This window comes from Chlamydotis macqueenii, chromosome 5 (assembly GCF_036417535.1).
Source record: "Chlamydotis macqueenii isolate bChlMac1 chromosome 5, bChlMac1.mat, whole genome shotgun sequence".
NCBI lineage: Eukaryota > Metazoa > Chordata > Aves > Otidiformes > Otididae > Chlamydotis > Chlamydotis macqueenii.
Genome location: NC_141560.1, coordinates 49345073 through 49362344, shown reverse-complemented (window position 1 = coordinate 49362344; position 17272 = coordinate 49345073). Strand labels below are relative to the sequence as shown.

General features: G+C 38.6%; 1 protein-coding gene across 1 annotated transcript in view; it reads left to right on the top strand.

Moving 5' to 3' along the window:
• Nucleotides 1-1882: 1882 nt before the first annotated feature.
• Nucleotides 1883-17272, top strand: part of CD44 (CD44 molecule (IN blood group)) — a 64536-nt gene continuing 49146 nt past the window's right edge. The window contains exon 1 of the mRNA XM_086749530.1: nt 1883-2043. Coding sequence (XP_086605656.1) covers nt 1977-2043 — 67 coding nt within the window. The 5' untranslated portion in view covers nt 1883-1976. The remainder of the gene's footprint in view (nt 2044-17272) is intronic.

Genomic DNA, 17272 nt, shown 5'->3' with positions numbered 1-17272 from the left:
TCTCCATTTACCGGTGCCAAAGAAAACTTATTTTCATTTTTTCATTCCATGTAATTGTGAATACGTGACATTAACAGAGAGTATTTTATATTCATATAAGACTCAAAGATACCAAAATTTTAATTAAACATTCCATTCTTTTGTTTCATCCATAGGGGTGAATTTTAAAACTCATTTATCAATTGAAGAAAAAGATACGCTTAGTAAACTTAGAACATGCATTAGTTGTGCAACAGCATTTTAAATCCCAGTAAACTTTATTCATATATTTCGATGCCAAAATATCTGTAGCTATAAACATACAGGAATTCATGGAACTATTTCTTTTCCACTCCTGCAAACAGTGTATAGGAGATTGTTATTTCCTTGCTTTTAAAGCCATTTGTTTAAAAACAAAAAGTAGCATATTCACTAAATAAAATGTGTTTTATCTGTAACGTCAAAGTTGCTACCTTCTTAATAAAAAGATCCCCTGTGTTTGAAGGAGAAATTTTCACTTTAACCTTGTCCCATCAGATATTCTAGACCTGTAGGAAAAGCTTGTTGGAGCCTGTTGCTAAAAATTTGGCTGATTGAGGAAAGGATATCCAGCCATCTCTAAGTCAAAAGTCAAAGAAAAGGCAAAGTCCTGAAAACCTCTTTGTGTAACGTTCTTGTGCCTGTGGCTGGAAAGACCTGTCTGTATTTTTCCATTGTTTGTGTTAACAGAGATTAAAAATTAATGAGAAAATTCTTTCAAGTGGGAGGATCAACAAAATGGTAATCTGATATAGAACTATTCATTTCAAATTTGCCGAGTGAAACTGAAATCGGGGCATTACTGGTTGTCAGTCATTGCCACATGTTGGCTGGTAAAGGTGAGATGTACTGGCTTTGGTGATCCCTGACCAGCACCTCATTCCACTGCACACAAACAAACCACTGTTGCAATTCTGCAGCTCTGAAGAGACGCCAGGGTATGGAGACACCACGAGTAATCGCTAAGGCACACAACAGACATGCCTTTCACTTATCCATGGAGGCTTTGAGGTTTTCACCATGGATTTAATGTGGCATCTAGAGTCACACAAAACCCCACGCGGCAATGAACATATGTCCCTCAGGAACTGAGACCTTCTGTGAATGTCAAAGACTGTCATACGTTTCCCATCCTGTTTCTCTGCTTTGCGAATTGAGAAAAGGAGGAACCTATTCCGTACCTCATACTATCAATACAATAAAATATCAGCCTCAGCCCTCAGTGTCACTGCTGGCACTGGCGTTAGTTACTGCTTTTGTCGGAGCAGCCTGTGCAGAGAAGCCAAGGGTGGAATGGGCTGTGGGAGATCGAACTGCCTCGACTTACCTTCTGCGGGAGGTTATCCTCCAGCAGCCAGCAGAAACCTTCTAGAAAGGTTCACTGCAGAGCAGGCATCGTACTTGCTCTAAATTGCACTGCAAAAGGAGAAATGGTGAGATGAGACAAAATAAGCAAAATATTTAGGGAAACATCCAGGCAATCGGAGGTGCTTTGCTGGGGCTCAGAAACTGTAGTGCTTTATGTTCACCGCATTTGCGATAGTGAGATTTTTAAATGCAGGAGAGGAAGCTCATAGCAAACCGTGCCTTTCTGAGCTAACTCACAAGAGATTACACAAATTTTCCTGCGAGCACAGTAAGTATAACTTTTGCCTGTGCTTGTAAGAAGAGGAGGTTTAGTGCCTCTTTAAAACTCAAGTGTGGCTGCTTAGTCAGTACTAGCTCTCCTCCCACCCCCCCCCCCCCACACTGCTGGGTAACTTTTGTTGCAATATGGGTGTGACTTTTGATGGAGCTCCCCCTCCCAGTTATGTCATTACTTCAGTTCCTTTGAATCAGAATAAAAAGTGCAGCAAACTTCAGACTCATTGACTGCAGGCTTAACAAGCGTCCGGGCTTTTCTTCTTTCCGCAGCTTGCAAGGATCTCTGGTTTTTGCAAAACAGTTCTGAGGAAACAATGGCCAACTTCTGCTTATGGGCAACTTTTGGATTATGTTTGCTGAAGCTTTGTCTAACAGAAACACGTAAGTTTTTTATGAATGAAAACACTTATGGTTGCTATTAAGTTTATCTCTCAGACAGCAAGAGCTCTTCTGCTAGATAGCTAACAGCTTTACATAAAGTTTTATTATTTCTAAGAGTTACCAGAGATGCTTTAGAACTGTAACCTCAGCTGTGCTGGTCTGTACAATCACGGAAAGCTCTGTATTGCTTGTAAGGGGCAATTCCAGATCTATAAAAAGTGAATTGTAGATCATTAAAGTTAACTTTAAACTAAGAAGATAAGTACATTACGGAATTTAGAACAGCTTTGGTAAAGCTCAGTTCGACAATGTGACTGCTGTTACATACTTAGTTTGCTCTCAGTTCCACTTCAGACAGTAGAGAAAAGAGGGGGGTTGGGGGGATGCGGATGCATCCCCCCCCCGCCAGCATAGAATAACTGCATTCTTGAGTTTACATGGGCTGAACGAAGAGCTAAGATACATGGCATTTGGACACAGCCTCGCTGAACAGAAACAAAACTGCAGTGATCTGTGACTGAAATTTTGAGAGCTTTTGTGCCAGGCATGCTTGTTTCTGACTTTCTTAGCTTTCTTTGGGGTTGACTGATGAGATTTTGGAACAAAGTGGGTTAGAAGTGACCGCAAAATTCAGTTGTTTTTCAATTAATTTTCTGTAGCTTGGTTATCTGCTTCAAATATTTGTATTTAAAAATGAAACGTTAATAGAGAGAAAAAAAAATTATGTCCAAAATGACAAAATGCTTTCAAAATTTCACATGGTGCAGGCTCAACCGTGTTTGAGAGAAATGGCCATGCTTTTAACAGACTCTTACTGTAACAGCAACTGCCTCGAGGCATTTTGTGCTTAGGGATAACAATTACAGTTCTGTATTATTTTTTTACTCATCAGTTCCAGGAGTCTAACAAAATACATTTTTCATGGCCATGGTTACCCAAGGGCTCTGTGTGTGTGTTTGTACAGTAAATATATATATCTCATTTGTTTGAGCAGCAGTGGATACTTCTGTAATGGTTGCAGCGCTGTCGGGCTGTGAATGGGTGTGTCGGAGTGAACAGTTCCCAGCGCATCCACGATAGCTGAAGCACCCTGTTTGCTTTTCTTTCTAAAATTGTCCATTGTACCAAAATGCTCTTGCTAAAATCAGGTGTATGGATAAAGCCCTTAAAGAAAGGGCAGGGTACTGCAGGCAAATATAGCATGTCTGAGATGTGTTTAAAAACTTGGCTTGGTCCAAGTCAGTATGCTGAACAAGTATTATAATTATTTGGTTACCGGCTGCTCAACTGATTTCTCCTTTTATGAGCTGCCAGGAGCGTCCTAAAGCAGGAGGGTCTGCACTGACTCTGGGAGTGCTGCATTTTTACAGTGAGACATAGCAGAAAACCCCATCATCTAATCTTCAGCATAGTTAAAAAAAAGTATGTCAAACTTCACAAGTGCCCCACAGGGAAGTTTCTTTAATGGCTTAGCAAGATATTAGACTACAGCTACAATATATTTCAGTTGGTATGTGGTATATTCCAGCATGACTTTGTAGTCAGTAATGACTTCAAAGCAGCAGTTGGTGGTGGCTTTATTTCTTTTTTTAAACCAGTGACTTTGCTGTGTATCATAGAGTCATGGCCATTGCTGTTTAGAAACACCTTGCTTGAAGACAAAATTCAGATCTGCTCCCGAATTGGAATTTTGATTCTTTTAGCACATAATTTGGCAAAATTAGAAAGGACATAGGATTACTGTTAATATGATTACTAAGGGAAAGATGAGATATAGGGAGCAGCTGAAAAACTTATTTGTCCTGAGATATGTGCTGCTGTGACCATTAGACTCACATGACCATGACATGTGAGTGAGGTGTACTCATGGTATTGATGTGACTTTTGTTGTCTAAGGAGCCTGGATCCAGGAGGATTTAGATGCTGACATATTGATTAATGATGATTCTGGGGGAGATATTCCCCTGTGAGCATTATGTATTTGTAAAATATTTATTTCAGAGTTTTCGTTGATTAACGCATAGTGAATCTTAGAATTTTGACCCCCAAAATGGAAGAAGCTGGAATAGAAGTAATAGTAAAAGTGAAATGAAAAGAGGGAGCATGAGTCCATCAGTGGGAGGGAGGAGCTTAGCACTGGAGAGGTTGCCAGAGTCTCAGTACGAGGTAAGGCAGTGAGATGGGGCCACTATAGCTACCAGTCAGTCACAAAGGAAGGGACCTGCCTGCCTCGTGGCTTATATATCCATCATGTAAATTTGTAAATAAAGCAGTTTGAAGAAGCTCTTTGTGCTAGTTTATTTTCCCTTAGTCCTTACAGTGTGTATCTTGGCTATTTTCCCAAAGCTGCAAAGTAGTGAGACTTTATTAAAGTTCACTTGAACTTCCATCATCATTTAACGGAAAGGTTATATACCTGTCCTTGAAATATTCCCACACCCACAGCCTACAAACCATGGCAGAGGATTGTCTTGCGGAATTGGAGAAATGTTTGCTGATTCTTTAGTTACTGGTGTTCACCACAATGCAGAACCACTACCTTGAAAACAGGAAGTCACAGAAAGGCTTAATGAGGAAAGATAGCATCATACAGTTGAGGAAGAACTTTTTAAACTAAACGCTTTTAAAACCACTGGTAGTTCTAGCCAAAGTTAAATGTTCCCCCTATACCTGGTGTGTCATTCTTTCCAGAACCGTTCCAATAACTTATATAGGCTAGGACTTGAAGACAGTATAATACTGCAGTTATTCATCTAGCACCTAAACATGCATGAAGTTCTTCTGTAGAAAGACTATGCCAGCAGGATGAGATGTCCTAAGATGCTGATAGACAGGTATAAACAGCAGAGAGAATCACAAGCTCATTACTGCTAAAATACTTGTAGAAAAGATGAGTTCTCAAGAATTTCATGAAGGGTTAAAAAAATACTTTCATTGAAGGACAACTGCCATTTCAAATGAAAGAATTTATGGAAGAGAGCAGGAAAATATAGGGAAGAAAAATGTGGATCTCAAAGGGATGTTTGGTTGTATGGAAAGGAGCATGGTGGATTGCAGGAAGCAACTAAAATTAGCTGTATAGAGAGCATGAAGTCTTGAAGAATTTAAGTTAGAGAAGAAATCTGAAATGTATCAAAGCAAGAACCTAGTCTAAACCTCTGCAGACGTTTCCACTAATTTGGATAGCAACTGTCAGGAACAGGGGAAAATAAATGAGGAATTAGAAAAGATAGCAGCAGCAATCAAGTTAATGTATAATAGGAGTGGAGCCTACAGATATGTGAAAAGTTAGAAAAAGTAAAAAGTGCGTTGCTGACATGGCGGAGGAAAAAGCCCTGGTGAGCTCCGTGGGATATGAGTAAATTAAAAAGCAAAGGGCAACAATGCAAGATGGCAGTGTTCTTTCCAGAGAAGAGATGGTATTCAGAGGGAGTGGCTAGACAGCAGCGGTAATTAGGTTTTAAGTTGCTAAGAGACATTGTGTTTAAGGACAGATTGATAAAGACAGACTAGATAAATCCTTTTAAAGGACAATTTGAGTATTGGTGATTGTGCTACTGGGCAAGAAGATGGAGCAGATGACCTATGGTAACTCTGTTTCTTCTTTGATAAAAGGATAATTTTAGTTCTGAATGTAGTAGTGGAATACATTGTAGAGAAGCAGGGAAACATGATGTAGAGCATCTTATATAATGACAGGATAAATCAGCCCAAGAACTTAAAAGTTTTTCAAAATTTCAGAGATGCTCTCCGTTTGCTTTCTGGTCTTCTTGCCTTGCATTTCTATTCATGCACTAATGGATAAATGCTTGAAAATATAGTGAAGATAGAAGATTATAATTCTCAACTTCATATGACATGCTTTCCGTTATTCACAAACTTTTTTTTTTTTTTTTTTAAAGAGAACCCTATGCAAGAGAGCAAGGGAAGTTGTCCTGCCAAATTCTCCTCTAAAATTGCTTTTTCCAGAACCAAGGCTAAATGTACATAGTTACCTGTGAACTGTAACTTCACAGAGAGGATAATCGTGAAACAAACATGACCCACCACAGTAATCTTTCCTACTTTGAGAACAATACAACCTTGTACTGGAACAATTCACGGTGTTCAAAACATGATATTTTAGCATAAGCTGGTAACTGAGAGCATGCTTTACCAATTTTCATTTTTCAGCACTAAGCTGAATTCTGAAACTACAGAAATTCAAACTTCCAATTGAAGGCCAGCAAAGTGAGAGGAGCAAGACAGAGGTTAGGTTTGTTGCCAACACGTCTCTGATATGTACATCATGGTTACTACAAAGTAAAATCCACATCCCGAGTCTATTTTGTTCTTTGCCTTTACCTTTGAGGGTTTCTATGTGATACATCTGGTGGTTTGGACCGTTCTTGCTGGGTTCTTAAGAACTGTAGGCGTGAAGCCAGTTTGGCATAGGTGCTAGCCATTTTCCAGATTAGACCGGAAGTTCATCAGCTGTTAACATGCAGCTGTCTCTCACTCCCAGGGAGGTAATAATAATTTCAAAGCCACCAGACACTGTAATTATCAGTGACCATTATGGCTGCTGCTAATACTGGTGGCAGAGAGGGTTCTGTCAGTCCTGAATGTTTATCAGTTTCCTCCCTGCCAAATCACAGGCCTCCCCACAGTGGCATCACCAGTAATATCAGTAGCAGCTGGCTGTGATTTTCCTCCCTTGCCACGGCTGCCGGAGCTGACCCCACCCAAAGGACGACTGAACAGCTCGTCATGAATGAGTTTGCAGGCAGTAATGTGAAATGGCAAGCGAGAGAGAGAGGGGTTTTCCTTGGAGAATCTTTTTAGTCACACTGAAAGTTCAGCTAATTGTGATTTAAAGTTCAAACCTCCATGACTGTTTCCTGCCTAATGAAACCTGCAGTTATTTTTGAAGTCTGTGTCTACAATTAAGAACATAATTGAACTCTCTTTTGTACACACTGGCTTTGGGACTTTCCAGTTCCTCTGCATGACAACACTGGCTCCATTATATAATGCAGCAATCTTATTTCAGTACCAAAAAAAAAGAAGACAAAAAGGAATTGAAGAATAATCTGCATTTTTAGCAATTATCAACATGGAGGCTCAAGCCACCATGCTAATCCAAAGTAAAAATAACAGAGAAGACCTGAATTTTACTTACGTTAGCAGTTTGAAAAATACATTGCTTCACTTTTTTCTTTCTTTCTATTTATGACTGAGCGAGGCTCAGTAGCTGGAAGCTCTAAGAGACTGTATTGTGTCTTTGCAAAAAAAAAAAAAATAATCAGCCACGCAGCAGCTGTGGTAAAACTTCCGTCTCTGTTTCTGCTAATGATACTGTTCCAAAAGCAATGTGAGATGGTTATAAAAGAGGTTGCCAGGGTAGGGGCTGACAGCTGCCTAGGAACAGGGCGTTAGCCAGCCATCACCAACTACACAGCTAATGTCTGTTTTACTAAATACCTGCTTTCGTAAATAAGAGGCTGCCCTTGACAGAACGTATAATAGTTAAAAAATCTGCTGTGACATAGCTTTTGTTGAATATATATGTTTCACAGTGGCAGCATGTTAGCAAAACAGGTTCTCAGAAGTATATTTCCCTAGGGGGCTTTTTTATTGTTATTTTTGTTAATGGCTACGTGTCTATAAAGAAGCAGGGTGTGGTATGTGTAGGCAGATGTAATGAATAGGTTCTTGCAGCGTTCCCATACAGAAGTGAAAGGTTAACCTGAGCTCAGCACATGGTCTATGGCCGCCCAGGGCCCTGTGGGCAGATATGAGTGAGCTCTGCCCAGGCAGCGAGCAAGCTGCTGTCCAAATTGGAGTCTAAAAGTCAAGCACCGACTTTAAGCTGGCAGCCGCTCTGAGAGAACACATCTTGCTGCCAGGGAGGCTTATCAGCAAGGGATGAGTATCACGCTTGCCAAAGCAGCATGGCTGCAGCCATTTTCAGAGCGCAGGCAGGGCCCGAATGCCCACTGAAAACAGACTAAGCAAGCTGGCAGCTGCTCCTTCTGCAGCATGTAAATGCAATAGCTCAACAGTGCTGTAGGGATGATTGTGATGGTAGTGATAGCCGTTTATTTACTCTTTGCCATCGGTCAATGCACATCTTGCACCTAAGACAGGAGATCCCTGTCGCAGAATGAGGAGCCTAAGGCAGTGATACAGTACACCACTGCTGCGGGCAGCCAGGCCTGCCCAGCTCCAACACAGCGCTCTTGGTGAAGCTTCTGCACAAGGAATATGGAATGGTTAACTGGGCGGGTTCAAGAGAAAGTAATATTTGCTAATTATAAAGAAACATGATTCATTAATAATGAAGACACTGAGAGTGAGGCCTGAACTCAGCTTAATGTTTTGCTTTCACTCACTTCCCTATTCTTCCTCCTCCTGCTTGATTAGGTGTCCTCTGTTAATTTACATGGCCTCTCTCTTTTCCATCATTCACTCAGGTATGTAAGTGTAGAAAAAAAGCCTCTTTTGCTAATGAGTCTTCATGTTTATAAATGTGGGATTTGTTCTCTGTTCCTATTTATTACTTATGCATAAATTTGACTTAGAGGAACATTTAGAACATGGAACATGGAAATAATATGTGTTCTGTTCAATTCAATTTCTCCATAGCAGTGCTATAAAAATCAGATAAAACTTTTCTTGGTCGCTCAGACAGTTTTATCCTGTTTTCTTGTGTGTGTGCTCTCTACACACGCTGAAGACTGGCAGCTATTTTCAGTTCAATTGCACCTGGTTCCTGTTAGACAAAAGCAAATGCTAAGTATAGTTTTCTTAAAAAGTTTTTATTCAAGACTTATCTTTTTATGATTAGGGATGTTGGAAGCTGTTTGGCAAATGAGAACTAACTTAAATCTTTTGTCGTACTGTCAAACTTAACATTCCTTTGGGTTCAAGAACTTTAAAATTGATTTAATAATTAACTGAAGAATGATGTCTTAAATTTAGTCAAGTTTCCTCCTGTTTGAAGCAATACTTCCTAGTGATAACTATAGCTATCTTCTTGAGATCTTGGAGGTATCTGTACATAAAAGCCTGATACTCTGGGAAAGCTGAGTGCCAAGAGCTGCAGCAAGTCAGAGGAAGAGCCAAGAATAGGCCCACTGTCTCTAACTCGAAGAAGGGCCACCTGGCCACAATGCCAGAAGGACATATGGCCAGAACATTACAAGTCCAGAGAAGTTTGAGTGTCACTGTGCAGCAACTATGTGTGTCCAGGTGGTATATCTTTGAAATGCCCACATCTTCTTTTGAACAACTTTTTCTTGCACCGATTTACTGTTTTCCCCACTAATCCATCTCCATCTCTCTGGGACTTCTGGCTGAAGCAGTCCAATAAATCTGATAGACTCTTGTCAGCTTGCGCCTGTGATAGAAGGTTATATTCATTTGATCCAGTAGCACTTTTGCTCAGCACCTTAGTCATTCTCAGGCAAAATTAAATTCTTACAAGAGACAGGCCTCAGAGAAGACTCAACTGACAAGAAAATCCTCTTATTAATATTTTTTATTATTTTCCTTTGATTTCAGCCTACTGTGCTGGCAAGTCTGACTCACTGTCATCGTGTTCAATATCAGGCTAATAGGATTGGCACATCCAGTGACTTCAGAAGAATTTTATTAACAAAATACCACTCTCATATTGCACTAGCAAGAGTGACTTTTATCTTCTTGAGAGGAGCAAAAATTCTTCTAACACAGAAAATAAGAATACTTTTCTTGAAATCTCATATTGAGCTCTAAATTCTTAAACTCCTCTTTTCCAGAATGTAACAAAATCATTTCATAGCCTACAGAGAATAGATACTTGATGGTTCCAGTTCATCACTGAATGGGCATAGCCAAGGTTTTAGACAGGCAGCTATACAATTCACAATTCCTGTATTAAAAGCAGTAACAGGCAGATGTTGTGAGCATGTGAGACACCTTCCCATGCTGACTGCCTAGAGAAAAGTTTCTTTCCTGCTTTTGTGGCTTGCCTCAGAAAACCCTGGATCCATTTGCTTGCTATTGCAGTGTAAAATGTTGTAAGCTCTTCTCAGAGTGTGTATGATGATTTTTGTGTCTCCTGACATTTCTATTAGATCAGTCCTATTCATTCTTTTTCTTATGGCTGTATTTCCTGGCTGCTTGTTGGGTGGGAAAAGTTCACAGTAGTTCTGCTCTATTTTCTCAAAATCTCCTTGACCTGCCAAGTCTCACACATTATCTAGTAGTGATACAATTTGTGCTCACGCGGAACAGAGTACAGCATTAACTGACTTTTAAAACAATGAAGCAGAGGCAGTCTTAGAGCATCATGAAAGGGTAAGACCAGCACAGTTACTCAGTTTTTTCAGAGTATCTCTAGACATAAGTGCTGGATGGCATTTTCTGTCTCTGTGGGTTCATGTGGATTAAAGAAAAGTCCAGTCATCCAGTTTTCCAGGAGGAGGCATATCCTGTGACTTGGAGATTATTAAGACAAATGACTGAATCAAAATTTGTTTTCTGTTAATGCTTTTCTGACGGTATATTTTTATCCAGGTAGTTAATTTAACAAGTAATTTGTGTCTCTTTCTGGAGCTGGAATCTTTTTTCTTCTTTTATATTTCCTAACAACTCCTGTTAGATATATACATGCCAGTGGGCGCAAACACTATGGTAAATTAGTGTGGAGTACGGAATATATTACATATAGAACAATGTAAGACTGGTAAAATGTTGCAACAGTGCCCTTAAAGGTCATTGGAACCTCTATCCAAAGTTTTGCATTTGCAAATAAATGAATTCTTTAATTAATTTCCTTTACTGAGCAAAGGAGAAAAAGTTCAAAAACTCTCTTTACCTGACTAGGTTATCCTTCAAAACAAAACATAGGCAATGCTATTTTCTTCCATTGCTTCTATATTGTCACAATTCCATTAAAAAAATATAGCATAGCTACAGCATTGAAAGTCTTGGCCCCAGAGAAGGTTATATCCATGAAAAACCTACAAGAATGTTTGTTGATAGCATCTACTTGGTGATGCACATCCCCATCTTCAAAGCTCAAGGCGGGCATTAGTAACAAAATGCAGTGGTTTCTCCTCAGTATATCCTACAGCATCTTAAACATTTGAACATTTTGACATCAATGTATGTCTGAGATGTATTCTTTGCATTTGTCATCTGCTGGATTCTTCCAAGCACCATAGAGGAACTTGAATTCTTCTTGAAGAACATTTGACGTCTTGCACTTTCTCAGTGTATCACTGCAGAAGCAGGTGGTGTCTGTGAGGAAATTTTTTTCTGTGCAGTCTTTCTTTTTCTTGTGTTACATGGAGTTCACAGAAATATTGCAACATTTGGTCTAGACGGGGGTACTATCTTATATGGTGTGTTTCATCAACGCATTCAGCACAGTTGGAATCAGACTGAATGAGTTTAAATTACCATAGAATTAAAATTTCAAGTCTAGATATAGTGTTGTGTAACAGGGTAAAGATGATTCCAGCTTGGGAGAAAGAAGTGAACTCATAAACGTGCTCATAGCATTTTTGTAGCCCTTTGGAAGTCAGTGATTTTATCCCTACCTCACAGGTAGGGAAACAGAGAGAAAGCTAAATAAGTCACCCCGCAACATAGCTGTAAATAGAACATTTTCTCCAAAATCCCAGCCTGGTGTTCCATCAACAAGATTAGTGCCTCTTTCGCTTGAATTTCAAAAAGCAGCTATGCTTTCACATACAGGACTATTTTAACTGGAATAAACATTATTATTATCCATAAGGACAAAAGTCGTTGTGCAAACATTCTTCTACTGGAGCAGAAATGAACAAGAGTACATAGGACCGGAGCATTCTCTGGAAAGCTGTTATCTTAAAACCAGGAAACTCTCTTCAGTTACTAACTGTTTGGTAATCCGTCATTCAGCCTGGCTTTGCAATCCTTACTTCACTGAGAAAATACTCTTTATGAGTAAGAGCTAAGTGTTTTCCTAATTTTTGAAACACCCTTACAACTCATTCTTTGCACACTTGCACTGAATTTGTTAACAGTATCAGTCAAATACTTTCTCTGACTTTATTACTCACAGTGCTCAGGTCATGCCACTTTATCAACACCGGTCGCAACCATATTATTGTTGACTCACAGCAATTGCAAGACAACACCTTTTAACACCTTTTTTCCACCCTGACGTGATAAAAATATATCCACAATGATAGTCATAGCAACATGTTCAGGTTCTAATGTAAGTCTGCCTTTTGCTCTTTACCTTACTGGCTTTGTATCTTAAATTGATTGCTAAATTGGGAGATATCCCAATATCTCGGATCCTTCCAGAGTAAATAGTTTTAAGAGTCAGCTGAATTAGCAGCGTTTCAGGAATTGATATAGTAAGGTGTGTCTAAGACACGCTTTCAGACTGTTCAAGAATTATAAATGGGATCTGTACACAATGACTGGTAGCAGTGGTTCCACACTGTGTCAGCTACTTCTGCTGCTCCTAAGAGAGATCTCTGCTTGTTTAAAGAACTTGAAGCTTTTTTTTTTTTTTGCAAGTATGTGATGAGAACTTTTAAATTCTGATTTCAGAGTCCTTTACTGACTTGCTTTCCTTTTCAGCTTTGATAGGACCTTACTGGTGTCAGTCCATCTTGTGTACTGTATATAGCTTGCTGTTAATACTCATTGTCTTGTGATAACAATGGGTCACACACGGTTAGTTTTTTGCTCTGTTTACTGTACTTGGCAGACAACTCAATGAATTTTGCTTCAAGAATGTAAGTAATTTCCTTGGAAGTAAAAAAAAAATCTTGTGGTGCTTTAATAATAATAAATTACTACCTAAGATTTTCTGTTCATTAAGATGACTTATTCCTGATTTGCTATTTGAATTGACACTTGCTCAGAGTGAATCTGACTTCATGATGCTTTCCAATGTCATGAAACTCACAGTACCTCACTTGAGGTCTGTCACTGTATTATTTGGCATTCAAGCATTGATTAATTCTGGATCTTTTTGTAAAATCCAGCTATGTCTCATTACAATAGAAAATTGCTAGAATCAGTGAGCATCACAGCAAAATCACTGGCTTCGCAATGATTCCAGCACTTTTGGGAGACAATGATGCTTCACTATTAGAGGATGATTACATGGCAAACACTAGTGCATTGCCCTTACATGTCTCCACTGCCTAAATATATGTAGGATTTAATGTAGTATTTGAATTCACAGAATATCGAGGCCACACTGACAATGCCTCTTTCCCGTTCTTCTCTCATGCAAGTGAATCTTCACTACCTCTCATGAATTGTTAAGTTTAAATAAACTTTTTGTTAAAAATAGGAAAAAATATATTAAACCCAAGGCATATCATTATTCTCACCACATTTGTGATGGCAACAGCATTGTGTACATACTAATGTTAATTGCAAATTCTAATTATTTAACATACCTTTTTACTAAATCAACTATAAAAGATTCAAAACTTAGACTGTAAGAATTATTAAAGAAATTTAACTTGGGGATACAAATAACCTGCATACATCTTATGAAAGTTTCTTGCTAGTCAATATTTTCAGTATAAATCACAAAATTCTTGAAACTGTAGTGTATGGATGGATAGAGTGACACAGAGTCCAGAAAACTGAAACATTTTGCCTCTAAAAATTCCAGTAGAAGTTGCCTGCTGGCCTAGGCATTCTGGTTGCCAGCTATGGGATCCCTACCCTGCTGGTATTAGGGAAAAAACAGAGGGAGCAGTGGCTGTGACAGTGTTCCCTTCCATCATCAGAAGCTTACCCTAATTTAAGATACTGTAAGAGCTTTCCCATTGATCTCTATAAATTCTAGATGAGATTCGATTAAGTAGATGGTGTTAATCATTACCTGTTTTTTACAAAGTGATCATTTCCAAAGACCGCTTTTTGTTTGAACCATATTTACTTCAGATCCCAAGCCAAGTATTTCTGACAATGAAAATCTTAAGTTTGAGGTTTTATCACTCTTAGTCTGTCCTAATATTTCCAGAGTAAAATTTCAAGATCTTCTGCAAGTGAAAATGAACTGTGCATTTTACAAGGTTTGGTGTTTTTTTTTTTTTTTTTTCAATAGCATGTGGTATGCTTCCCTATGCTCGTAAGAGCACCACGGTTGCCATGCCTCTATTGAAAATGTACGCATGGCTGGGTACTTCTTGCGTTTTTATGGAGAAGAGAGCAGTGAGATCAACCCACTCTCCATCTCCGAGACTGCAGTAGCTTGTACACAAAGCTGGATATGCAACTGTCATCTTTCATTATTGCCTGTGAATTAAGCTCTTCAGACTTCCTCCATGATCTGTTCTTCAGGGAATGCTTTTTTTTCCTGAGATTGTTTCTTTACTTTCTCTTTCACATCCAGCATTTCTGATCTCTTCAAATCACACCATTTGTAAGGTCTTGTAAATAACAATGACCAGACAGCACTGCTAGCAGAAGTTACTCAAAATCCCACTGTGGAAAGAAAGCAGTTTCAGTGTAACATCACAAAGCGAGTCAGCTGCTTTTTGCTAACCATTGATTCTAATAAGGAACTTCAGTTTTTGGTTTTGATTTGATTATCATTCATCCAGTAATTTGATAGGACTTAGAACTCTTCCACATTCTGAAGACCTTCAGAATGCAGACAATATTATACTTTATTCTGCTTTTTTTTTTTTTTTTGGTGAAAATCACACATATTCAAAAGTAGTGTTTTATCCATGTTTAAAAATGCTAAGTTACATACAAAGGTTACAGCTATATTCTTAATTTGAGTAATTGGAATTTAGTATGAGTCATTAAATCATGCATTACATTGGAGGTTTCAGTTCTCCAGTTTGATTCCTAGCAGGCCAAATTCAATGGATTATTGGACAATATTTTAATCAATATGCAATTGATAACTATAATCCTTGATTTAAGTGTTTAATATTATGTTACTTTGTTCTGTTCTCTGAGGTAGCTCCTTGTAAATTCCTACAAGGAACTTCTACAGAAAGGTTTGGTTTCATCTTAATTTTTCCAGACATTTGAACAATAATGGAGAGAGGTTGTGAAAGAAACTGGGAATGAGTTTTCATCTGCGTTGTGGGGAAGCTGACTTTGGAATAAGTACTGATATGTCTCCTGTTTCGGCAGTCCTCCCCTGCCATTATTTGTTACTAGGAAGTCTGGATGGGTCATTTGTCCTTTGACATGTCTTACATTGTGAGGCATATTCTAAGCAGCCTTCTTTTTAGTATGTCTTCCAGATTAAGGTTATCTTTGTTTTAACTGGCTGGCTTCCAGAGCCTTTAAAAAGATACTTGAGGTTCCTTTCTTTGTTGTTTTCTTGCAAAGGGGCCTTGTTAAAGTCAATAGATGTTCTACTTCTTATTCAATGTCTTTTCCGTAATGAACTACCTGTACAAATGAGTTCAAAATGTTGAGATTACTTATTAGAGGTTTACCTGTGTAACTCAGAGGAGTAAAGGAAATAGAAAAAGCATAGGTTTTTGGTTTAGAAATTGTTTACCAAAAAATAAAACCCCCAAACTTTCAATATCATGTGAAAAATAGTTTCAGATCACACCTGATATGATTATTAAGTAGCGTAATTAAAATTCAAAATCTGTCACTTGATTGGACTTGTTAATCATAGATCTGATTTTGTATTAATTTGTTATCTAAGTAACCATGGAAGTTAAATCAGACTTGTGGCTTGTCAAAGCTTAGATGGAGGCTGAATGTAAAAGCTATAAGAACACAATAAAATAACAATGTAATAGTTCTTTGCTCTTACAGCATTCTTTATCAGTAAATCTAAAATCACTTTACTAAGGGGGTTAGTTGTAAGCTGAGGTAAAGAGAGAAAAATTGGCTTATCCAGGTTATATCAGCGAGTAAACGACAGAGCAGGGAATAGGCGTCCAAGCTCCAAGCTGGGGATCTGTCTGCTGAGCAACACTGTGTCTCACCTGCTTGTATCCCAAGGACTGAACAATTTGCTTTCAATCAAACAATAAAAATCAGACTCTAACTATTATTCACCAGCTTTGTTTCATCTATGTTTCTTCACCTGGATTGCTTGGAACTGATCCCAACTGATTTGCTTCACAGTCCCTGTTACTCAGCCTTTGAGGTTAGACTACTCATTGTACAATCTGAAGCTCTCCTTGTATTGACAATGATAATTATGCTTTCATCATCTTGAGGGGGGCATATCTGATAACTGTCTAATTCCAGGACTATGATTTCACTGCCTGCAATTTTTCCACGGAGGTGCTGCACATCTGTACCATGTTCTAATGGAGTATGAAAACTTTGATCTCACTATTGGGTGAAACTATTACAAAAAGAATAATATTAATGTCAGCAGCAAGGAAGTTTATCGTAAGTGATGACACTGTATAGGCTCACTCAGGATGTTTACCAGAGCAACAGTTGCTAAGCAGATAAAGTATGTTTGGAAGATGCATTAGCAGGCTTTTTTCTTCCTGCAGCAACTGCTGAGGAATGAAGCATATTTCTTGTATTTACTTGCATTTTGAGTGACTCTGTGAATGCTTGATTTATTAATAGTGCCACCTCCACTCCCACTTTTTAAAATTAGTAGCCAGGAAAACTATCAGATTAAGAGACTGAAGATTTTTGCCCATCAGTAAACAGAGACAATGACTTTGGTGGCCAGTAGGCAGATTTTTTTAAGAACAATTTAGAAGGAAGTCAACAGATTGAGCTTTGTCTCACATCCTTTTTCCAGTTTGCACTTACTGAAGTAATACAGAAATGTAAGGAATACTTATTAGCATTTGGTGGAGAAAGGAGAACCCCCTATGCAGTGTATTCCTTTCTGTCTACTGTCTATATTCCCAGCCACACCTCTCCTTTTCGTTTGAGATCCACTTGAGCCCACGTGGGTCACAGGGTTAGCATGGCTATGCCATGACTTTTTATGTAGTTAACAGAATACAGGAGAGCAAGGAAGCTACCATCTTATTTACCTGTTCTGCCCAAGTTACTAGATACCCATCTATAACTGGGTAGTAGGAACAGCTTTGGCAAGACTTCAGAGAAAGGTCTGGTTTTATATCTTTGGATCTATGGAGAGACATCTTCACTTTCTTGTCATGACACTCAACTACTAAGTATATGTTGTCTCTATTTATAGCAGACACTCTTTGCAACATGCAGGTTAATTCCTTTTAAAGTGTTTTCCTGGACTTTACTGTCTTTAAAAAGCCAGATG